Source organism: Phascolarctos cinereus, unplaced genomic scaffold (genome assembly GCF_003287225.1).
Source record: "Phascolarctos cinereus isolate Bilbo 61053 unplaced genomic scaffold, phaCin_HiC Scaffold_5;HRSCAF=322, whole genome shotgun sequence".
In the NCBI taxonomy this organism is placed as follows: Eukaryota; Metazoa; Chordata; class Mammalia; order Diprotodontia; family Phascolarctidae; genus Phascolarctos; species Phascolarctos cinereus.
Window position 1 is genome coordinate 349,313,412 of NW_027555958.1, and position 26,048 is coordinate 349,339,459.

Genomic DNA, 26,048 nt, shown 5'->3' on the forward strand with positions numbered 1-26,048 from the left:
CCTAGATGCCCATTATAATAACATATCAATCCATTAGTCATTCAGCAGGCATTTAAGTGCTTGCAGCGTACCAGAGATTGTACTATTGGAGGATTAAATTTGATAATATTTGTGAAGTGCTTAATGCAGTGCCTGGCACTACTACATATGTGAATGCTTATTCCCTTTCCATCACCCTTCTAGTCCATGAGGTTCCAATGACCATAAAAAAGTCCCATCTCTTATGGAATTTCCATTCTTTTTTGGGGGGCGGTAGGTAGGGGGGAGATACATATCTAAGCAGATGGAAAATATATATACATATAGACTAAATACCAGGTGTCATTTTGGGGGAAGCCCTAGTAGTTGTGAGTAGGATCAGGGAAGATCTTGTTCATGTAGCAGGTGGTGCTTGAGCTCAGTCCTGAAGGAAGCTAGGGATTCTAAGAGCTGGAGGGAGTACATTCCAGGCACAGGGGATGGCCTTTACAAGGGCATAGAGGTGGGAGATTCAATGTCAATGTGTGAGGGACAGGAAGTAAGCCGGTTTGGCTATACTGTGGGTCATATGAAATGACTCTCCATAACTCTGGAAAGGTAGATGGAGCTAGATTGAGAATGCTTTAAAAGTGCAGCAAACAAACAGAGGTATTTATGTTGATCGTGGAGGCAGTAGGGAGCCACTGGGACTTCTTGAGCAGAGGAGTGTCGTGGATATTACCTGTGCTTTAGGAGTATTACTTCAGTAGCTGTGCAGAGGATGGATTAGAGAGGGGAGAGATTTTGATTGGAATAATGTTTCATTGGAATGGGAGCTCATTCCATGGCTGCAGATAGCAAACCCTTCTACATTTTCTTGTCTTGTTTGTGTTTTCCCATATTTCCTACCTAGAGGATCTGCCCAACAAATTCGTTCTTTTTTTTTTATATCAAGATATAAACCCTTGGATTTTCTGGGGTTGTCTCAGATTCTTTTTTTTTGGGGGGGTAGTAATGGGGTTAAGTGACTTGCCCAGGGTCACACAGCTAGTAAGTGTTATGTGTCTGAGGTTGGATTTGAACTCAGGTCCTCCTGAATCCAGGGCCGGTGCTCTATCCACTGGGCCACCTAGCTGCCCCTCACATTCTTGCTAGAGGCAAGCCTCCTTGCTCTTTCAGTGCATAGAGTGCCAGGCCTGAAGTCAGGAGGGCTCATCTTCCTGAGTTCAAATCTGGCCTCAGACACTTACTAGCTGTGTGATGCTGGGAAAGTCACTTATCTGTGTTTGCCTCAGTTTCCTTATCTGTCAAATGAGCTGGAGAAGGAAATGGCAAACAACTCCAGTACCTTTGCCAAAAAAGCCCCAAAAGGGGTCGTGAAGAGTCGGACACAACTGAATAACAAGGAATTAAGATTTAATTCCATAGTCAATGAGGAACTGATGAAGTTTTTGGAGCCGGGGAACAACATGATCAGAACTTTGTTTTTATATTAAAATGTCCTTTATCCCATTAAAGCCCTTTGAGGCATCTCATCTCATAGTGACAAGTCCAAGGAAACCCAGCTAAGTAAATTCGTGCATTGTTTCATGCATGCAAAACAGATTAATGAAAGCAAAAACCATTAGGCAATTGTATAATGAGATAATTAGCAGACTTCTTAATAACTTTATGCTAATACAACCAGTTGCAACTAGAAAATAAATCCATTTGCCACCTGATGACACATGAAAGACTGCATAAGGAAATGCACTTTACCCTAGCTAGGTTGTGAAAATTTAAAGGTGCAATTTCATTGTAATGTGATTAATACCTCGTTCCTACCTGATATTTTTTTTGTTACATTGTTCAGATAAGGGGAAGCATGTAAGAGACCTAGTGCATCTGCTTTTTCATGTTATGCTGTAAACTGTATTCATGAATGCATTTTCTCTCTCTCTCTCTCTCTCTCTCTCTCTCTCTCTCTCTCTCTCTCTCTCTCTCTCTCTCTCTCTCTCTCTCTCTCTCTCTCTCTCTCTCTTTTTGTGAGGCAATTGGGGTTAAGTGACTTGCCCAGGGTCACACAGCTAGTAAATGTTTTGTGTCTGAGGTCGGATTTGAACTCAAGTCTTCATTGACTCCAAGACCGATGCTCTATTCACTGTGCCACCTAGCTGTCCCCTAATACATCCCTTTTTCCACCTGGAATGGGCTGCCAAGAGGGTGAGGTTCAACAGCTGCATTATCAACTAATTAACCAGCAGCCACTTGTGATGCTTCTGCTGCTTGTTAAATGCTGTGCTAGGCACCAGGAAAACAGAGCCAAGGAATAAAAAGATCCCTGGCTTTAAGGAGGGCAGCTAGGTGGTGCTGTGGATAGAGTGCCAAGCCTGGAGTCAGGAAGACCTGAGTTCAAATCCAGCTGCAGACACTTATTAGCAGTGTGACCCTGGACAAGTCACCCCTGTTTGCTTCAGTTTCCTCATCTGTTGCCTCAGTTTCCTCATCTGTAAAATGAGCTGGAGAAGGAACCCTTCCAGTATCTTTGCCAATTTGACCTCAGATGGGGTCACAAAGAGTCAGACACGACTGAAATGACTTGAACAACAGCAATCCTCAAAGAGCTTACATTCAAATACATTTGCTATATAGTATACCTTCTTTTCCCTTCATTCCCTTAGAGGCAGAGGATGGCAGTGTACAGGTGGAGAAGAATATTAAGGAAAACTGCCTGATCAACCTACTGCAAATGTGTCTTGCCTTGATAATTGTATAGAGGGGGGATACATTCCATCCTGCCTTCTAATTTCTTTTGAAAAACATTTGAAAAAAATTTTCCTTGAAAGACAGCTCACCCAATTCCATTGTTTTCAATGGAAAGAATGACCCCTATCAATTCAGCCTTTTACAAGTAGCTGAAGAAAATAAGGAACCCCACATTATTACTGAATCCGACTTGAATAGTGATGCCCTGGAAACAGTTCAAGCCGATTGTTAAGTTTTTAGTCTGAGCATTTACAGCTCAGAATTCAGCAGACGCTGCAAATCAAGGCTTGATTTATTGTTTTGTGGATAGTCTAAAATTAAAGTGGGGGAGAAAATGTTAGTAACAATTAAACTTATAAGTGTTTCCAGTATGCACATATATATATATATATATATTCCCTCTGAGAGCCAGCTGTTAAACATTTACCAGCATATCCCAGTGCTTGGGGGTGGGGTGGGGTGGTTACTAGCTCAGTGGTAATCTATTTCCTTGCTTGATAAAGAATATATTAAGTAGCCTTTGTACTGGCCATGTGTGAGGTTGGCTAACTTGGGAGCCGATGTTGTTCAGTTGTTTCTCAGTTATGTCAAACTCTTCATGACCCTTTTTGGGGTTTTCTTGGCAAAGATACTAGAGTGGTTTGCCATTTTCTTCTCCAGCTCATTTTATAGATGAGGAAACTTAAGCAAATAGGGTTAAGTGATTTGCCCAGGGTCACATAGTAAGTGTCTGAGGCGGGATTTGAACTCATATCTTCCAGGCTGTATCCACTGTGCCACTCAGCTGTCCTGGGAGCTCTGTAGGAATTGTTGTTCATCCTTTGTTTTTGAAGAGGGCCAATGACATCATGAAGGTGATGTCTTGAGTTGCATTTGAATTGGACATGAGTAGGGCAGAGCTGTGTAGAGTCATTGGACTCACTGTCTCCTCCAGAGTCATGGAAGTCCAGTGGCAAGACAAAAGTCAAGACGACTGGCTATGGGCCAGGATACAGTGGGTGACCTTGGCCTTTCTAAATCAAGGTCTTTCCCAGGTCTCAGTTTGTCTGATGCCATGCCAGTTCAAAGACCAGTGGCTAGGTAGGAGTTGAGACAAAAGATGGCTCAATTTACCATCACAAACATATCAGTACAGGAGGGGAAAACACTAAGAGTTTCTGTCCAGAACAGTAAAGATTGCTGGATTTGGAGTGGACCTGTATTTAAATCCTGCCATCTTAAACCTGTGAGAGTGTGGGCAAATCATTTCTCAGCTTCATCCTCATTTGTAAAATGGGATGATTTGTCATGTTCCTTTTACCTCTAACATTTCTGTGAGCCTATCACCTGATCCTATACAGTTTTTACTTCTCTAAGTCTCTGAGCTATTTTTTTTTTTGGCACTCTCCTTGTCATTTTCATCATCCGCAAACATTTATTGAGTGGCTAACGTGAATAGGGAATTCTACTTAGTGCCAGGCAGATGCATACCTAGCAATTTTTGCACCAGGAGCAAGCTGTACAAAATATACCCTCAAATTCTGAGACTGGTAGCTGGTAGGAAACATTGCCACATGGTGGATTATTTTAAACAGATTCTTCTTGCTAGCTAGGCGCTAAGCTCAATTATTTGTGCACTGCTAAAAGACTTCAGGTATTGTCAATGCTGCCTAAATGTTGACACTCCAGACAAAACTCTATTGTTCCATCCTAGTTACAGTCTTAACTGCGGGTAGGGCATGGGGCTATGGGCAAAAGGGTATAATATTCTTGTCCTTAAAAAGCATACTGTGTAGCCTGGGAGCCAGGACATATTGCATGATATTTTTTTTTAAAGGCTTTATATAGTTATGATTAACAGCACCTTTCACAGTCTTTGGAGTAGTTCGTGAGCAGCTCCCAGGAGGTTGAAGTGTGAATTAGAATTATGCTTTCTGAAGATGGAAAAAGTCAAATCACCTGAAACATTTTTCACAGGTTTCTACAAGCTGCCATATCAATCCAGTTCCCTCCTTCCAACTTCATAGGCAGCGGCCCTTCAGACTGAATGTTCGTGTGTGGAAATGACTAGGACTCAGATCTCTGTGTTGGGCAGCTAGGTGGTTACAGTGCATAAAGCACCAGGCCTGGAATCAGGAAGAGCTGAGGTCAGATTTGGCCTCAGACACTTACTAGCTGTGTGACCCCGGGCAAGTCACTTACCCCTGTTTGCCTCAGTTTCTCATGAGCTGGAGAAAGAAATGGAAAACCACTCCAGTATCTCTGCCAAGAAAACCCCAAATGGAATCATGAAGAGTCAGACACAACTGAAAATGACTCAACAACAATGTAGAGATTTAGAAGTCATCTGTGAAATAGTCAATCCAATGACTCCTGGACTTGAGGTCATGAAGACCTAGAGTTGAATCTCTTCTCAGATACTTACTGGTTATATGACCCTGGGCAAGTCTCTCAGCCTCTCTGAGGCTCAGTTTCCTTATCTGTAAAATAGGGACAAGAAAAGTACCTTCCCCACAGGGTTGTTGTGGGAATCAACTGAAATTGTGTATGTAGAGCACTTCACACATCTTAAATGTAAGGTATAATTATCATAATAATTATCATCTGAATAGAATTTGCTATTTCAACTATCTTTCTCACAAGGTGATCTTATAGATCAAATAAGCTAAAATATCACTAGTATTTTGCTGAACTGTCAAGCATTATTACATGTGGGCTATTATTTGTCATTATCATCATTACCATTGTTGTATCTGTTTTCTTTACAGATTTTCCCTGGGATGGACCTGGTAAAGTTTCATAAAATGTGTCCTTAGAAAAATCCTTATCCTTCTACCCTTGTTATAGCTTTGGATTTCCTATTTCATCTATCTTTCTTCAAGTTCTGCATAAGAGAGCTCTACTTGTATTTTGCTTAATAAATGTTTATTGAATGGAATTGAATTTGTATCCATCCCATATTTAAGTCATAACAAATGGTACAAAGATCTGGATATTTTCCATAGAATGTATGTTTGTTGAAGCCTTCAATGCTGTGCACCTCACAATATGACAGTAATTGTTTTTCTCCTCCTGTCTCTCGTCAGAGACAGTGTTGAAATTCTACCTTTGATGCTTAATATCCATGTAGTGAAAATCATTTAACTTCTCTGGGTCTCAGTTTCCTCATTTGTTAAGTGAGGGAATGGTACCAGTTAGACTCATAGGTCCTTTATAGCTCTGAGTCCATAATCCTGTAAGTCTATGAACCACTGAAGTCATCACTTCAGCAAAGGACCACTTGTGTTTAACCATCATCTCTGTGAGATGATCATTTGCTTTGTTGGTAGAAACACATCTGTTTATGGAAGGCTGGGAATAAGTTCTGGTTTTGTTTATTTGATTATCTGTAGTGTATAGATGATGTAGATTCAGTGTGGGTTAATTAAGTACTGTTATGTTAAGTACTGTATGGACATATGTCTTACCCTACAGGAAAATAGGGGAGGAAGGGGACAAGAGAGCAGGGGGATGATAGAGAGAAGGGCAGATTGGGAAAGGGGTAATCAGAAGGAAGTATTTCTGAGGAGGGACAGGGTCAAAAGAAAGAATAGAATAAATGGGGGGGCAGGATAGGATTAAGGGAAATAGAATTAGTTTTTCACAGCATGTCTACTATGGAAGTATTTTGTATAACTGCACATGTATGGCCTGTATTGACTTGCTTGCCTTTTCAATGAGGGTGGGTGGGGTGGGAGGAAGGGAGAAAATCTGGAACCCAAAGTTTTAAAAACATGTTTAAAAAAAATGTTTCTACATGCAACTGGGAAATAAGAAATATAGGAAATGAGGTAAAGAAATCTATCCTGCCCTACAGGAAAATAGAAGGGGAAGGGGATAAGAGAAGGGAGGGGGAGAGATAGAAGGGAGGGTAGACTAGGGGAAGGGGTATTCAGAATGCATGCCATCTTGGGGTAGGGGGAGGGGCAAGATGGGGTGAAAATATGGAATTCAAAATCTTGTGGAAGTAAATGTTGAAAACTAAAAATAAATAAATTTATATAAAAAATAAATAAAATAAAAAACCATCTCATTTTATAATTATGAAGTACTTTATATACAGTATCGTGTTTGAAGTTCCCACAATCCTCTGAGAGTAGATAGTACAAATATCGTGATTCACATTTTTACTAATGAAGAAAGTTAGACTCAGCAAAATTAAGTGACTTGTATGTGGTCACATAGCTAATAAGTGATGGATCTGGGACTCAAGCTTAGATATTCTCCTTTTAAGTCCAATGTTTTTCTGTTCTGTATTCATAGCTAACTTTAAGTTAGGAAGGGCTATGGATTATCAAATCCTTTTGCGTGTAGTATATTCTTCCCTCTCCCCTACCTATAAGTTTTCAAGGCTCAACCTGGGTGCCCCCTCCAAAGGGAATTCTTTTCTGATCTCTCCCACATAGCTTGAAATGTATGCTTTTGATGAACAAAAATCTTCCCCCCTCCTCCCATCTCCCTATTCCTCTCTCCCATCCTCCCTTCTTGTATTTTCAGTGCCTAACATGCTACCATGTCCAACTCTTTATGACCCCATTTGGGGTTTTCTTGGCAAAGATAGTGGAGTGGTTGGCCATTTCATTCTCCAGCTCATTTTATGGATTGGGAAACTGAGGTAAGCAGGATTTAGTGACTTGCTCAGGGTCACACAGCTAGTCAGTGTCTGAGGCTGGATTTAAACTGAGGAAAGATGAGGTTTCCTGCCTCTAGGCCTGGCACTTTATCCACTGAGCTACGTAGCTGCTCATACCACGCACGTAGTAGACATTTAATAAATTCTTGTGATAGTTGTCCTTGAATTTATCTTGGTTACCCTCTCCAGCATGCATAAATAAATAAATAAATAAATACATACATACATACATACATACATAAAAGGCTTTATCTGCTCCAACATATGTGGAAAAGAATGAAACATAAAGGAAGGTTGGGGAGTGAACATGAGGGGATGAAACATCTGGTTGAAAAAGTTGCATCTATTCACTGATATCTTTGACTTATATGAAGACCTTCATAAATGGAGAAGCCACTGGGTCCCAACTCCACTGGGGCTTTCTTATGCTACCAAAGGCACGTCTTCTCCATTTCCATGTGAAAAGAAGTAAGACATTAATAATGGCCTCATGCCTAATGGGGATAAAATGATCGGGTAATGAATGTCAGGGATATTAAGATAAACAAAAAGGGATATTGTTGGCAATTCTAGGGGAAAAATGAAAACTGAGATGGAAAAAGATGCAAGTGATGCTGAGGGGGTGGCCCATTGATCTGATGGGAAGAAACCAGCTGTGGGGAACAAAGAGATCATTGTCTGCATGTGGTCCACCATTCAGAGTATCATGGGACAACATTTATATAGGAGGATAGTCTAGGAATAGGGTAAGAAGAAAGTGCCTTTGAAGGGCAGCACAAATCTTGTTTAACCTGTCACCAGAGGCTCTTAGAATAATAAATAACAAGCAAACACCAACAGGAATTTGTATGGCAAACCCTGAATGTTCACTCCGGTTATTGGCATCGTGACAGACCCATTCTGCCTTAAAGGAGCACATGCTGCGGCCATTTTGGGCTCAGATAATTTGGAAAAGAATCACCCGTTCCTCAAAAGTGGCATTTGCATTTATTGCTGGACAACTTTATCCCTCCAAGGAGAATGAGATGAAAGAAAAAAGTAATGAGGAACATTAGGGAGTGACCTTGTGGGCCCATACAGTGGTGCCCGATTTCTTGCTCCCCTCATCGTTATCCCAGACACGCACAATAAAAGTTGGCAGCTTACTTGATAGAAGATAATTATAACCACCCAGCTGGTTTGATGTGGATATGTCCTTTCCGAGCTAGTCACATCACTTTCATTCCACAGCTATCTTCGGTAGGTTTCCCTTAGCTCTCTTTTTGCCAGTGTGTTTCTGAGATGGTCAGGTAATATAATGGATGGTGCATTGGACCTGGATTTGAGGACCTGAATTGGAATCCTGCCCCAGATGCTTATTAGCTTTGTGACCCTGGACTAGCCTCCTAATCCCATTGAGATGTGTTCTCATCTATAAAATGAGAGGGTTAGATACCATAGCCTTTAAGGTCCCTGCTGACTCTAAATCTGTGTTCTTGCTATGATCAGGCTGCAGGGCATGGCACAGAAGCCTGAGTGAAATCCCAGGCACATAATTTCCTGGACTGTTTTGGGGGGACTCAGGGAAAACTTGGAAATCTTTGAGCCCTGAGGCAAGAGAGACTATTTCTAATGATTTATTGGAGTTTTAGGTAAGAAGAAGATAACTGGTGAATGTGAACTTACTGATTTAAGTCTTTTAGCTGAGGAGAACAAAGTAAGTTAAGAAACATTTACTGAACGCCTACCATGTGCTAGGCACTGTCCTAAGTGCTGAAGATACAAAAAGAAGCAAAAAGCAGTCCTACCAAGGAACTCACAATCTAGTGGGGGAGACAACAAGAATGTCTAGGAAAATTACAGTAAAGACATTTAGGTCAAGAGAGTTCTTAGGGTCTTTACCCCCAATATTCTAATGGCCTGTCTCTGCCTGTATCTCGTAATGTAGAGTATAAGATGGCCCTGGGAGAACTGGATGCCCTGGATGTTTTGGGCTTGGTTTGATTTGAGTGTGGTCCCACAGATGATCTGTTGGAGGGCCTATCAGTTAATACTCATAAGAAAAGCTGTTGTTTGTATAAGAGTTTAAACCTATTATCTCGACTCTATAAGTAAGGAGTTATCTGACTCCTTGTCTGTTCTTTTGCTCCATAATTTATAAATCATCATAGTCATTATTGAGTTTTTAAAGAAAATTGGAGGAGGTGGTGGAAGGCCTTCCTTTCAAGGAGGGTGGCAGGGGAATGCATTCCTGTTGTCAGGAACTTTTTCTTGTCTTTCATATTATTGGTAGCTTTATATAACTTGTTAGTACGTAGTTATTTGTATGCTGTTTTCTCCATTAGATTGTGAACTACTAAGCAGTAGAGATTATCTTTTAATCTTTCTTTGATATCCCCAGCCTGCTACATAGTAGGCACTTAGTAAATGCTTACTGAATGACTGACTAGTTGGGCTAAAGCACAAATGCTAATTTTTTTAAAAAATTATTTCTTCATTTTATTTTTGTTTAGGACTCCATGTCTGATAGAAGAGTAATTCTCCATTCAGTCATGGCCTTGGTGGAGGGGAAGAGTAAAAGTTCTTTACCTGGTTTGACTTCAGAGAGAGAGATTAAATTCTTTCCTGATCTAGAGGCAGAAAATCACAATAAGCTGCATATGTTTCAGTATAGAAATATGTATAAGTAAGGTCTGTGTAAGATAACTGCATTGGGGTGTGTGTGTGTGTGTGTGTGTGTGTGTGTGTTCATTTTGGAGGAAATTGGGTTTAAGTGACTTACCCAGGGTTACATCATTGGTAAGTGTCAGAGGTCAAATTTGAACTCAGCTCCTCCTGACTTCAGGGCGGGTGCTCTATCCACTGTGCCACCTCACTGCCCCTACTGTGTTAGTGTAGAGAAAAAATACTATATTTGGAAGTAGGGGACCTAGATTTGAGTTCTAGCCCTATCACTTACAAGCTCTGTAATCCTGGGCAAGAAACTTCTCCAACCCTCAGTTTCTCCATGTGTGAAATGGGGTTGTGAGGATCAAATGAGATGATGTGTACAACATGCTATTTGAATGTTAGATAATATTATTGGTAGAATATGGAAAATTTATAATTTTTCCAGTGTAGGAATTCCTAGTGTGGGAACTCCTCTCCAATCCTTCTGTGACAATAGAGAAATCTTAGGGGTTATTTGAGGCCCATAGAGGTTAAATCCAGTGTCAGAGATAGGATTTGAACCCAGATCATTCTCCATCCAAGCCTAGGATTCCATTCACTAGCCCACTGTTGTTCAATTGTTTCAGTCATGTCCAATGCTTTGTGACTGCATTTTGGGGTTTTCTTGGCAGAGATACTGGAACAGTTCACCATTTCCTTCTTCCTCAGATGAGGAAGCTGAGGCAAACAGGGTTAAGTGACTTGCCTAGGGTCACACAACTAGGAAGTGTCTGAGGCTAGATTTGAACTCATGAAGATGAGTCTTCCTGACTCTAGGCCTGGCTGCTCTATCTATTGTGCCACCTAGCTGCTCATTTACTAACCCCAGCTGCCTCTATTATTAGTAAAAATGACACTTATTACTTTATATAGGACTGGACTTGTAATTTCATATGTGTGGACAGCTCTTGAGTAGTCCTTTTCCCAAAGCAGATTAACATATTTTTAAAAAAAATTTTCCCCCCAATTTATAGTCTTAAAGAATTGCCTGGGGCCATGGTGCCCTTCAGAGCTGGCATTCATGTAGAGTTTCAGTATTTGCAGAGCACTTTGCATATATTATCTCAAAATAATAAACATCATCTCCCCGAGTGGTAACAAATTAACTTGGCATGTAGCAATGAGACTATATGCCATCTTGCAGCCTGGGAAGCAAAGACACATTCTTGGCGGCAGTAACTTCAGCCGCAAACTAAAGACTGCCTGTCCTTCACATGGATAGGGCCCTCCTCTGCCTATCAACCCTTTCAGGTACAGCTGCACACACAGATAACAATGACACCTTCCAATTCAAAAGATAACCACATAATGTGAACTGAAATGACTGGGTGGAAATGTCTTCTACCTGCTGCCTTGGGGTCAGGAAATAGTGGGGATATCTTAAAAAAAAAAAAAAGGAAGAAAACTGTGATAAAAATCAACCAGCCTCAGGCACATTTGAACTGAGGGATTTAATAACTTCCTGAGGCCTTGTGGTGGTCATATCTAAACCCTGACTGTTTCTGTGAGCCAAGTGCTACTCAGTCGTGGCCCCACATTCAATCCCCTTGGCAATGAGGATTCCTAATACAAGGAAGGTAATCGGCAAGAGTTTTATTAAATTCACAAACCAACAATTAAAATTACTTTCAGGAAACAGAGCCTTCCCTTTCAAGCATGTATAGTTAGATAATTTTCTGCAGCTATTTGCAAGGTGTCACTAGTATCATCCTTTAAACTCTATATCAGTTAGGTGTCATGGAGTCTCTGATTTGGCAGCTATTGGCTTTTAGATTTGGCCCTCTTTGAGGAGTGGGATGCTCGGAACCGTTCTAGCCATCTCTGGCAGAATGGAAGCCAGATAATGATAACTTCTGTGTCACCAGAACCACAGACATTAAGTCTCCTGTCCAGTGACCACATTCACACGCATTTTTCAACTCTTTCAATTTAATGATAGATGGACTGAAGGCCATACCACAAAAGGGACCATATACATGGTGTCCACATGAAAGCTCCCATTTCAGAGCATGAGTTGTGCTTAGTTTCCTGACCTGTAAATCCTATGGCCCTCCTTGAGGTCAGGAAACAGGGCTTTTCTCTTTGCTTATGAACAGCCCACCCACATAGGGTATAAATAGATCCTCAGTAAATATTTCATGATGATGAAGAGAATGAGGAAAGAGGAAGGAGTCACAACTTTTGTTCCTTTGAATGATAATAATGGTGATGATGATAATAGTAAGGGAGCTAGGTAGCCCAGTAGATAGAGTTCTGGGTTAGGAAAACGTGAGTTTATATCCCACCTTGGACACATACTAGCTGTGTGATCCTGGGCAAATCACTTAATGTCTGCCTGCCTCAGTTTCCTCATCTGTAAAATAAGGATGATAATAGTACCTACCTCCCAGGGTGGTTTTGCAAATAAAATGAGATGCTTGTAAAGTGCTTTGCAAACCTTGAAGTGTCATATACATGTCCATTATCCTTTGAAACTCCCCATCAAATCAGTGCCCCATAGTTCTGAGATGAATGGGAGTAGAAAGCATTGTATGTAAAGTCCTACTGGACTAAAATCCTCTTGGGGTCAGGAATCATGTTTTCATATCTTGGCTCTACCACTTACTACTTAACCCAAGTTCAAATCTAGCCTCAAACACTTGCTTGGCTGTCTATATCAGGTTCCTCATCTATAAAATGGGGATATACTAGCCCTACCTCTCAGGGCTGTTGAGGGAATAAAATGGGATAATATTTATAAAGAACTTGTAAACCCTAAAGTGCTATAAAAATACTGGCTATTGTTATTATTAGTTTTGTTTAGTCATTTTTTCAGTGTGTACAACTCTTCATGACTCCATTTGGGGTTTTCTTGGCAAAGATACTAGAGTGGTTTGCCATTTCCTTCTCCAGTCCATTTTACAGATGAGGAAACTGAGGCAGACAGGATTAAGTGACTTGCCCAGAGTCACACAGCTAAGGCCACATTTTGAACCCAGGAAGATGAGTCTCTCGGACTTCAGGCTTGGCACTCTGTCCACTGTGCCACCTAGGTGCCCTGCAGTTCCTCGTACCGAGGTACTTAGGAAGTATTTGCTGAGTTGCCTCAAATGCCACATTCATGTGTTTTATTGTTGTTATTGTTCCTGGTGATAATGGCAATGACCTGTCTGCTACCAGAGTAGTTCTGAAAATGCTTTAGGTGAACTGTATACCTATACCAGATGAGCTCATCCAAATACTCTTTGTTAATTATAACAAATAGATGTTGTCGTTTAGTCATTTCAGTCATGTCTTTGTGACCCTGTTTGGGGTTTTCTTGACAAAAATACTAGAGTGTTTTGCCATTTTCTTTCTCCAGCCCATTTACACATGAAGAAACTGAAGCAAACAGGGTTAAATGACTTGCCTAGGGTCACACGGCTAGTAAGTATCTGAGGCCACATTTGAGGCTTCTGGGGTCTTCCTGACCTCAGACCCGGCACTCTCTCCACTGCACCACTTAGCTGCCCTTAAATAGATAGGTACAATCATTTTTACCCAATAATCCACAGAACATAAAATATGATAATAATATAAAAACTTGTCTTTGGATCATTTCTATCTGAACATCATCAAAAAATGATGAGAACCAGATAATATTGATAATAACAACAATAACAGTAATGATGCCAATAATATTGCCTAAGGTCATTGGGGTAGTAAATAGCCAAACTAATATTTAAAGCCAGGTTTACTAATCCCGAGCCCTCTTATAGGATCCTAGATAGAGAATTGGCAGGGATAGAGGTCATCAGTCTACCCCCTCATTTTCCAGATGAGGAAACTAAAGTCAAGGGAGGCTAAGTGATTTGACCAGGATTTCACAGGGATTGAGCAGCAGAATTTTCTCCCAGGTTCTCTGATGCTCAGTTTGATGTCTTCCCCCTCATATCATACTGCCTCCTTAAGAGTAAATGCTTGATAAATACTTGTTGGATAAAAGAATGGATATGTATGCCTAAATCTAGATGAAAAATAATTGTGCATTGTTTTTGGCCACCTTGGCCTGTGAGATGACTGAAATTTTACTGGACAAAAGTATTTACAGTAGTAGGTGTCCTACAGGCCAGTTCTCATGTGGTACTTATGATGGTGGGAGTCTTTAGACTCCTTGTCTGCTTGAGATTTGATCAACCATGACCCCCATTGTTTTCCATAATGTTGTATGGCAGTCTTGAGTTCCTACCTCCCGAGCCACTCCTCCACTGTTGCCTCCTGATTTATTAATTAATTAATCATTTAATGCTGAAGAGCAATTCACAACAGTTAGTGAAAACAAAATCCTAGAGTTCATAATGAATTACCCCCCACCCCCACCCTTTTCCCAGGCAAGGATCTCTTGGCCTACTCTCATTCTTCTACATCTTCCATCTTCTCTTCTCAGCCCTTTTGCTATCCCCACACTCCTGCCCTGGTTTCACATAGCACAGTCATGGGCCCTATTGTATGGAAATCATCAGCAGGCTTTGGCTGGCCTGGCTTGCCTGCATTTTGATAGGATGAACATTGCTAGTTATTCATAGAAAGCATTATGTTGCAAGAATTCAGTGTAGCCCAATAAGGATGCAATGGGCCTGCCCGTGTTTACTTCCCATAGCTACCACCATTCTCATTTCTCCTACTTCTCCTAAAATCACTGGACTGAGGGAATATTGTCATTTGTCTGCAGCAGATATAGTTAGTATTTCCATGTAGGAAATACGTTCTTGTTTAGTTGTGTCCAACTTTACATGACCCCATGGACTTTTGTCTGTGGGGCTTTTTTGGCAAAGATACTGGAGTGGTTTGCTCTTTCCTTCTCCAGTGTGCCCTCATTTTATAGATCGGGAACTGAGGCAAATGGGGGTAAATGATTTGTCCAGGGTCACACAGCTAGCAAGTGTCTAAGGCCACATTTGAACTCGAGGACCTGACTCCAGGCTCTGAACTGTACCACCTAACTGCCCCAATAAGAGCTATCCAAAAGTGGAATGGGCTGTCCCAGGAGGTAGATTCCCTCTTGAAGGTTTTTAAGCCAAGACTGTGTTGCCATGTATGGGGTGTATTGCAGACAGGATTCTTGTACAGTTGTGAGCTGAACTGGAAGGTCTCAAGATACTCTCTACACGGGTGGTTGGGAATCAGAAGAGAACTTACATAGAGAACGTATATGGGAATTTTAAAAGGAGCTAAAAGAAACACAGCAGCAGATTGGGTGGTACAGGTGAGGTGAGGAGGCAGACAGCAGGGACCATTGCAACTCAGCTACAGAGAAAGTGATCCATTACTGGTTTCCATGGCAGTCGGGGAGGGGAGAACCAGCCCCAAGAGATGCCATAGCTATGGAAACACTCTCTGTCTCTCTCTGTCTCTGTCTCTCTTCCTCTCCCTCCCTCCCCCTCCCCCATGTCTCTCTCTTTCTCTCTGTCTGTCTCTCTTTGTCTCTCTCTTCCTCTTCCTCCCTCCCCTCCCCCCCACGTCTGTCTGTCTGTCTGTCTCTCTCTCTCTCCCTCTCTCTCGCCATGGCCAAAGGGCAGAGTTTCTGCCACATGGTGGCAGAGGACTCTATAAAACGTGTGATATAAATTTGAGCTATTAATAGCTATTTGCAGAATAAATGCTTTTTTCCATAGTCCTAAACTCCATCCTTACATCTCTCCTTAGCTATCCCTCTAACATGGATCATTAATCATAAGGGGGAAGGATGCAGATGACTTAATTGTGAATCTGTTCATTACGATTGCTAGAGGGAATAAACACCTTGACCAAAAATGAGTGTGTGCCTATGTAAGTGACCATGTGGCTCCCCTACTCAATAAACTCCAGGGTCTTGCTCATGTCTCTGGTATAAACTACAAACTCCGGCTTTTAAAGCCCTTCATAACCTCATCCCAGTGTTACCTTTCTGCCCTTATTATGCATTACTCCCCATCCCATCTATGATATAACCAAACTGTCCTCTTTCTTGTTTCTCAGACTCTATCCTCCTCCTCCTCCTATCTCTGTGCTTTACATTGACCATCCTTCCTGCCTGGAAGGTACTCTTGTCTCATCTCTACTCTGCCTCATAGAATCCCTTATTCCTTCAAGATTAGCTTGACCTCTGCCTTCTCCATAAAGCCTTTCCTGACTTCTACCTTCTCTACCCCGCTTCCCTCTGCCCCCATATCCACTGGTACCCTCCCTCTCAAAACTACCCTGTAGTGATTGAGTTTTTTTCCAGCTGTATGCTAATATTTTTTCAAGAGAATGTAAGCAACTTGAAGGCAAGTCCATTTTTGTCTTCATTTCACCTGCACTTAGCTCAGTGCCTGGCACATAGAAGGTGCTTAATAAATGCTTACTGATTGATTGAATGACTATAGGTTGATAGCTAAAGATTTGACTATCATTCTTGGTTGTGAACAAGGAAGACGATCTGTAACACTTACTTTTGACTGGTCTGGGAAAGAAGGTTCTTAAATTATTTTCTGAAAATTATTAAAAATTTTTGCTGTGAGAGGTTTAAATCTGACTGATGTTAATAGCCATCAATACTGCACCTACATGTGACAATTCTTTGGTTGTATCCCAAGCTTAGCTCATCAGCTGGTCATTGAAGTTGAATGGACCTGGTGGCTCTTTCCTCCTTCCCCACCTACTGTCCTCTTGTTATGGTAGCAGTCTTGAGTTAAATACCTCTCCTTCTCTCTGTTTGTCCTCTAGGACCCTGCATTCTCTTCTGCGATCCATGACAAACTCCAGGTTCCCAACACCATCCGGAAAGCTTGGAATGAACGGGACAACCGCTGTGACATCTGTGCAACTCACCTGAACCAGCTGAAGCAGGAGGCTATCCAGATGGTGCTCACCCTAGAGCAGGCAGCCAACAGTGAGCACTACGATACATCGCCCAGCTCGCCTCCGCCACTCGCTAACATGCCTGCCTTGGTGGGACCCCGCCATGTGGGGGGCATCCAGCAGCCCCGAGACTGGGCCTTTGTGCCTGCTTCCTATGCCACCTCTAACTATACAGGCTTCATCACCAACAAACATGGCGGCAAGCCCAATAGCCTTGGGGTTGGCAGTGGGGCAGAGAAGAAGAATGGATCCCCGACTCACCAGGCCAAGGTCAGCCTCCAGATGGCCACCAGCCCCAGCAATGGGAATATCCTCAACTCCGTGGCCATCCAGGCCCACCAATATCTGGATGGCACCTGGTCCCTGTCCAGAACAAATGGAGTCACACTATACCCCTACCAGGTAAGTGGCTATTGGGGAAGAGCAGGGTTGGTTTGAGGCAGAGTTGTGAAGTAAATAATTGGTGTTTCCTTGCTCTTTTCCTTTTTGGCACCTGTTCTAAATCAGGTGTATAGTTACCAGAGGCAGTACAGTGGGTCAGAAGTCAGAGGATCTGTGTTCAAATGCTACCTCTGTTACTTACTATCTGTGACCATGGGCATGTTACTTTGGGTCTCTGAGCCTCAGTTTCCTCTTCTGTAAAATGAGGTGCGAGGGGGGGGGAGTGATGGTGGTAAGATGGTCTCTTAAGTTCCCTTGTAAGTCTAAATCTGTGATTCATTCTTACGAATCACAGGTTGCCCAAGGCTCCCTCTTCGCCCACATTATCTCCTTGGAGAAATGTCACATGTACCAAGCCTTGTACTCTTACCAGGGCCACTACTGATTCTTATTTATTCAAGATTCTGCCAGTCACAAAGTCCTGGGGCCCTATATTTTCAGAGCTGAAAGAGTCTCAACAAGTCATCTAATTTAATCCCTGTGAAATGGACTCATCAGTTTTGTCAGTCTACCTCCGCTTGTGGTCATTCTGCTTTGGAGTTTATGGTTTTGTTTTGTAAACTGATCTGATAAATTAATTCATGCTAAATTGTTAATGGAGGGTGATGACTGTAAAGTGACAATGGGTAAATTTACATAATCTAAGACAATAGATTCCCAACCTCTTCAAGTAGGGGGACCCCCTTTTAACATAAAATTTCTGAAATACCCACATAAAGAGATTTGTACTATGTAGTAAATCTATTGATAGAGAAAATTCATGATGACAAAAAGCTACTATGAATTTTGTTGTTGTTCAATTGTGCCCAACAATTTGTGACCCCATTTGGGGTTTTCTTGGCGAACGCACTGGAGTGGTTTGCCATTTCTTCTCCAGCTCATTTTACAGATGAGGAAACTGAGGCAAATAGGGTTAAAGAACTTGTCCAGGGTCAGACAGCTAGTAAGTGTCTGAGGCCAGATTTGAATTCAGGAAAATGAGTCTCCCTGACTCCAGGCCTGGCACTCTATCCTCTGTACCACCTAGTTGACCCACTATGAATTTAGTAACCCTTTAAAATGAATTTGTATTTTATTCATCACAGCAACATTTGTATACAATTGAAAAATAGTGACATGTATGCTTGAGACATAGAATTTATTCAATAGATATAGATTTCAGTCCCCTTGGAATAATCTGGGTGTCCTACATCTTAGAGTTTAATCTAGGGTCTTTTGACTCCAAAACAGCAATGGAAAATAATTTCTTCTGAGTGCTGGACGATACACTTTTACTTACTTCAGTTTGTTGTATCTGAAAATTTTAGAGTTGAATTGAAGCTTGACAATGATTATCTTGTCCAGATTAGATGAAGTGACAGGTCCATGGTCACACTTTAGTAGAGCTAAGACAGGAACCTAATCCATAGTGCGCTTTTCTTTCTCCCTGATTCTCTTCATTTGCAAAATTTAATAAGTGAGCTTGTAAATACAGTCTAATTCTAACACTTCAGGATTCTAAGGGTATGTCTCGCCTTTGCATTAGTTGGAAAACGGGGCAATAAGCAGTTGGGCCTTCTTTGTGCTTATATTAAGTATCATCAAGCATCTTTTGTTTGCTTCTCTCTGCCCTCTCTCCCTAATACCTGGCTTCTTCCCATTTCTCTATTTTTAGTACCATCACGGAAGCTAAACTGTAAACATTCCCAGTTTATTATTCTTTGACAGAATTGTATGGGGCGCTAAACAATAGGATTGCATCTTGATGCTTTAATAAAAAAGGAAATAAACAATGCCCACATTTAGCAAGTTTAGGAAGGAAGGGCAGATTGGAAACCATTACCTAAAATGATGTTTGAGGATTATTTAATTAAAAAAAATAGCAACAGAGCTTTCTATAGTCCCTTTAAATTCTACGAAGCGCTTTACATTTATTATCTTATGGGAGTCTCACAAACCTATGAAGTAGGTATTACAGATATCATCCCCATTTTATAGATGAGAAAATGGAGGCTCAGAGAAATAAAAATGATTAATTCACGATCACATAAAGAATAAATGCCAGGGGGCAGTTAGGTTGCACAGTGGGTAGAGCACCAATCCTGGAGTCAGGAGGACTAGAGTTCAAATCCAGCCTCTGACACTTGACACTTACTAGCTGTGTGACCCTGGGTAAGTCATTTAACCCCATTGCCTAGCCAACTTAAAAAAAAAAAGAAGAAATGCTAGAGGCCAATTTCTAGCCTAGGCTTTCCTGTTTTCGATTTATTATTCATAATACTCTTTCCCCCTTCCTCATTTTCCTAACCCTTTTTTTTGTTCTCTCTCACCCATGGATAAGAAAGAAATGCTCATATAATGAGATCTTTGTCTTCCCAGCTTGAGGCCCTGTTCAATACGACTTACAAGGACCACCAGCTTGAGAAGGTTTGACTTGTGAATTGTCTTTCTAACAGGTCTTTATTGCCTCCTTTCAAGTCCAGCACATACAAGGTCACACATTTCCCTGAGCCAAAGGGACCAGAGGAAATCTCTCTGGGATAAAGAGATTTGGTATCTGGCTATGAATCGATGTCCTCCTGTGTCATGATTTTGTCAGACTGATGCCTGGGGACAGGGGCCCTGGGACTGGCTAGACTTGATGTCTCCTGCTGTGGGCATCTCCCTGCAGTAAATATGCTTTTAGTTCAGCAGTCTAGACAACTTGTCAGAAATGATTGAATGCTCTGATAGCTGGCCTTACTTTCCTGCTTACACTTTTAAAAAAAAAGGAGCAAACCCTTCCTCTGGAAAACTGCCACAGGTCACTGCATCTGCACAGAGGTGCCCTGAGGATTGCCCCTCCAAAGAGGGGAGTGTGTTTTCAAAATTTTCTGAAGGATCCTCTCTCCCCATTTCTGTAGTCTAGCTTTCTGAAGGGAAGAGGAGCCAGTGGAGGTTTGCCATCTCTTTTTTGGATATTGGAACAATGTGGAAGAAAGATAAGGTGGTACTTTCTGACAGTTAGGGTTGTTATATAACGGTCTAGGTTTCCAAAGGACTTTGTGAACTTTCTCTGAGGTCTTTAAAAATAGGATAGATTCTCAATGGTCTGGGGTGGTTTTATAGAGGTTCTTAAGTTAGGGTCCATGAACTTGCTTTAAAAATATTTTTGAAAGCAATATTTCACTGTAATTGGCTTCCTTTGTAACTCTATGTATCTTATTTTATGCGTTTAAAAACATTATTCTGAGAAGCGGTGCCTAGACTTCACCAGATTGCCAGATGGGGTCCATGACAAAAAAAAAATGTTCAGAACCCATGGTTTATAGTGAAAATTTTCCTGAAGGTAGGGGAAGAGACTAGATAATCCCTCAAAGTCGAGAGTGGGGGTGGGGAATCTGTGGCCCCGAGGCCATAGGTGTCCCTCTAGGTCCTTTTTGACAAGAGCCACACTTGAGGACCTGGAGGGCTGAGGACCTAGAGGGCCACCTGTGGCCTTGAGGCCGTAGGTTCCCCACCCCTGGTAGAGATTCTAAATTATCTCCTGTAACTATGTTTCTGAAACATGTAGGCAAGAGCAAAGTTGAATGGGAAGTCCCTCACTTTAACACTGGGAATAAAGAAATAGCATCCAGAGAGGCAAGTCTATGGTCACTGGTGTTGAGTTGAAAATGAAATTGGTTCCAGTCACAACCCAGATGTCATTGTGCCTTTAAATATCAATACTTGGATGCTTCGAAACACCTTTATGAGTGTTCTCTTCACCAGTGCAGATTAGAACATCTCCTTCCACACTCTTGATACTCATGTAATTTTTGCCAATGACTTTTTCAAAAAAATCTATCCTTTATAAAGGATCTACCTAATGCTAGAGGTCTTCCCTTAGTTCTTTTAATAATAGAGTCCTAAATGCCATCTCAAATGTTTGATTTCTTGGTAGACAGTAAGATGACCCAATTGTACAGTCAAGAAAAGACGATGCCTCTTTGTTTAATGGTTATGTTAGTGCAGCTGACGTCTCTCTCTCTCTCTCTTTCTCGTGCATGTACATATGTACATATACAGGACACACTCTCTCACTCACTCTTGATCTATCATCTACCTATAGCTAGCTAGCTAGGTTGAGAGAGAGAGAGATGCATCTATATAGATATCTACATATAAAAAGAGAAATCTCTGTACATATATACTGTGTATATATATATATATATATACGCACACTGTATGTATATATACATATATGCACTCTATACTCTGTGTGCTCTGTGAACAAAGCAGAATTGCAGTAGCTCAAAAGAAATGTGAAATGTACAGATTTAGAGACATCTCCATTCCACATGTTCACATGGACTATTTGTGCCTGACCTGTGGTAGAGCCTTCCAGGCTCATATTGGTCTGATCAGCCATAATCAGACACACTGTACCTTGACCCAACATAGTGATGTCATTTTGGTCTTCTTCAAGCATGAAGGACAATCAACATACATGCACACACATATATACATGCATGTATACACATACATACATATATGTAAACTAAAGTAAAAATTTAGAAGCAAAACTAAAAATAAACATGATATCTTTTTTATCAGGCACTGGTGTGGAATGACCTGATTATAGGGGTCTCTTTTGCACCAATAATATCCTCAAACTTAATTTTTTTCAACAGATCTTTCTCAGTCCCAAGTCTGCATTTCTTGTTGATGGTGAAGATGTATCAGATGTCACCATCCCTAAAAATGTATAGGTTATTGGCATCTTCCAAGTTCTGTCCAGGTTGTTGCATTAGAAGCAATGCGTCAAGGGCCATATGTATGTAGGGAGTCAGGGAGGAGAGGGGCTAGGAGGTGGGATCAACTATACATCTTCCTCCAGATGTGCAGTTGGGTTGGCTTACTGTCTACCAAGAAATTAAACATTTGGGACAGCTATTTAATGTCACTTGGGCCTCCATCAAACCAGAGGAATGGCTCTAGTATTGGGTAGATCCTCCAGAGACAGGCAGACACACACACACACACACACATATGAGCCTTGCTAAACACATCTTTAGAAGAAAAGGCTACAGAAACTTTACTGGAAATAGGTTGAGTTTTGGCATTCATAAGAATACCAAGTATCTTAATGTCATGCTAATTATCACTTTCTTTCAATCGATGAGCATTTATTAGACATCTACTCTCTGCCAGGCACTATGCTGGGTGGGCACTAAGAATATAAAGACGAAAAAAAGATGAAATAGTCTTTACTCTCAAGAATCTTTATATTCAGAGGGACAAAATATCCACCTATAGTGTACATACATAAAACAGAGCAGCTAGGAGAATGGAGGTCAGAAAGAGGTGTTTGAAGGAAAGTAGGGATTCTGAGATACGAGAGACTATAGGCAAGGAATGGAATAATGGCTAATTCCTTCTTGCTGTATGGCAGCTGCTTTCCCTCACTTTTCACTTAATAGTTACAGTAAATAAATGCTCTTGAAGTCTGTCCTCATAGCACTTATGGTAATAGAATTATAGGACGTGAGAATTGCAAGAGACCTTAGGGAACAATTAACACATTCATTTTATAGATAAGGAAACTGAGTGACCGTCATGGTAACCCAGTAAAACTTATCGATTGATAAAAATAAAACTATTATTAATGGTCCCTTAAGATGATAGCCTCAACCTCAGGAAAATGGGAAAATGCTAGGTTGCTCCTAATGATTGATCGCGACATAGAGGAAGAAATTGTGTGCCAAAATGTCCTCATCTGAGTCCAAAAAATAAGACTTCTGATTACAAATTGACCAATTTAATTACCACTTAACTGATTTGAAGCCCAACTTTTCATGGAAAACTTTATGAATTCCTCTAGCACATCTTACAACAGAATTTTGGAGACTGAGGGCATTGATTTTGGATTTAAGAGAGAAGCTTTAAAAGGGAGAAAGAGGTTTTGTTTTGTTTTTCTGATAGGAGAACAGCACATTGGAAGTAACAGAAAAAAAATTCAAGAAAGGGCTTGCTAGCTTATAGTCTCCACAAAGAGAGGACTCTCATGTCAAGTTTCTGACTTTCTTAATAGCTAGCCTGGCATCCAGTGCTGAACAGTAGGTGCTTAAATAAAATGCTCTCTGTGTATTGCATTGTACAGGTTTAAATGAATTTGTGGATGAATCATGAAAAGAAACCGAAGGGTGTTCAGTGTACATCTAATCTTTGAGGAAAAAAAGCGTGAAGGTAAATCGTTGTTCTTTCTCACAGAAAGCCCCGTGGAGTCAATATTAGAGACATGGTATAGATACGTGATGTGATTTGGCATCGTATATGTTTTATACACATTTACCTTGTGCATCAAATGAGATAATATTTATAAAGTGCTTACTTAGCACAGTGCCGGACGTACAGTAGGTGCTGAATAAATGTTTATTCCCTCTCATGGATTTGCCAGCCTGATCCTTGTTGTATCACATAATTACAGAATGTGAATTGATCTCAGCAATAAGTTAGTATAACTCTAACCCTTTCTCAAATCATGGATCATGTCTATAACATGGTGAGCCTGTCTCTTCTTGAAGACCTCCAGTGACAGGAGAAATCTAACATTATTTTATGGAATCAGCAGATATTTCATGCCATAAATTTCCAGCTGAGTGGTATGGACAATGAATCTAGCTCAGGATGTGGGGTATATGAACAAATCATTTTGCCTTACTTGCCTGACAACTGTGTACCAGTCTTATTCAGTTGTTTTCAGTCATGTCCAACTCTTTGTGATGCCATTTGAAGTTTTCTGGGCAGAGATACTTGAGTGGCTTGCCATTTCCTTTTCCAATTCATTTAGCAGATGAGAAACTGAGGCAAACAAGGGTAAGTGACTTACCCAGGGTCACACAGCTAGGAAGTATCTGAGGCCGGATTTGAACTCTGAAAGATGAGTCTTCCTGACTCCAGACCCGACACTCTATTTACTGTGCCACCTAGCTGTCCATGTACTGGTCATCTTTACCTAAATATCTTATTGGCATCTCAAACTCAGCAATTCCTGTGAAGAAGGAACCAATTATCCCTGCCAAATGGCAACCAACTGTCACCCACAAGGCAGGAAAATTAGTCTACCCTGAGGCAGCAGGGTCCTCTGAGAGAGATAGAGGAGGCATGTACCAGGCAATTCAAAATGCCACCACCATCTTGTCTACCATTTCCTTTGAGAAGCTGATGGAGACAACCCAGTACTCTGACCCCAGGATTCTTTGGGAATAGCAGTTCCCTGGCGCCCCCCCCCCACCTGCTTGCTTGTAGACCAGCCTTCACAGCCATCATGGAGGGAAGAAATAATTGTGGAAAAGGTGTCCACCTTCCTCATATAACCAGCAACAGCTGGTGGTTAAGTGCTGCCAACAGGTGGCTAGATTTTACTCCTGTTTCTTTTGACGCTAAACAGCATCTCAGGATGTCACACAATTGAACCAATTTCTAACTTAGGAGAAATTGATGGGTGGTGGTGGCAATGGACCTTTTCTCTTCCTTTACGCTTGCTTATAGATAAAGAGATGCTAACTTAGTTAATATCACTCCTTCTGGTTTAGCTTTGGCAAATCCATGAACCTAGGAAAAGAAATCAATTTGTACAGCTTCTATCTTGAGACAGAGCATTTTGTAGAAGCTGATAATATTGTTATATAAATGTGAAATCTAGGTCATATGAGTATTTCACACCATTTCTCAATGGCTGAAACCTTTGTCTAAAAGTAGCTCCCTTAGGACAGCTAGGTGGCACAGTGGATAGAGCACTAGGCCTAGAGTCAGGAAGCCCTGAGTTCAAATCCAGCCTCAGACCTTACTTACTGGCTATGTGACCCTGGGCAAGTCACTTAACCCTGTTTGCCTCAATTTCCTTATCTGTAAAATGAATTGGAGGAGGAAATGGCAAACCACTCCAGTATCTTTGCCAAGAAAACCCCAAATGGGGTCACAAAGAGTAAGATGTGAATAATACAAATGAACCACAACAAAAGCTCCCTTAGGCTTTGAAGAACAGCTGAAGAATTTTCAGGAATAAAATGTAATAAGACGGAGTCTCCTCTAGACACAAAGAATGCTGTCTAGGAAGGGTAAGATGAAACATGAAGGTTCAGAAGCTGTTACTGGAACCTATCCTATAAACCAAGGACTTGGGGTTTCTACTATACCCATGACTGGTGAAATCTTCAGTGCTCACTGAAAGTGGCAATCATTGACCTTCATTAATGATATTATAACTAATTAGCTTACATTTTACATAAGCTTTTTAAGGTTTGCAAAATGTTCTACATCTACATGTATTATCTCATCCATTAGATTAGCAAATCTTGGTTTTTTTGGGGGGTGTCTCTATGCAATAAAGACTAGTCATTCAACATTTATTAAGCACTTACTATATACAGCACATCATTATCACATAGATATTATCACAGGCTATTTTTGTTTGTATCAGTCTCTTCTGTTGGTATCATCAGCAAATTACATACATTATCTATTTCCGGCCAAGTAAAGCCATGATGCTGTTAAATCTACAGGGAATATGAATAAATTTTATAGAATTTTGTAACATGCAGAGTCCTTAGAGATCTTCTTGTCTACCCTCCTCATATGATATTTGAACACATTTCGATTCAGACAACTAAAATGACTTTTTAAGGTCATATAACTATTTAAAATCAGCCTTCTAATTTCTAGGCTCATAGAACTTCAGAGCTGGGAAAAGTCATAGGATTACAGAAATTTAGAGCTGTAAGGG

General features: G+C 41.0%; 1 protein-coding gene across 1 annotated transcript in view; it reads left to right on the forward strand.

The window, feature by feature from the left end:
• KIF26B (kinesin family member 26B) overlaps positions 1-26,048 on the forward strand; it is a 622,963-nt gene that overhangs the window by 212,232 nt on the left and 384,683 nt on the right. The window contains exon 3 of the mRNA XM_020982108.2: positions 16,748-17,284. Coding sequence (XP_020837767.1) covers positions 16,748-17,284 — 537 coding nt within the window. The remainder of the gene's footprint in view (positions 1-16,747; positions 17,285-26,048) is intronic.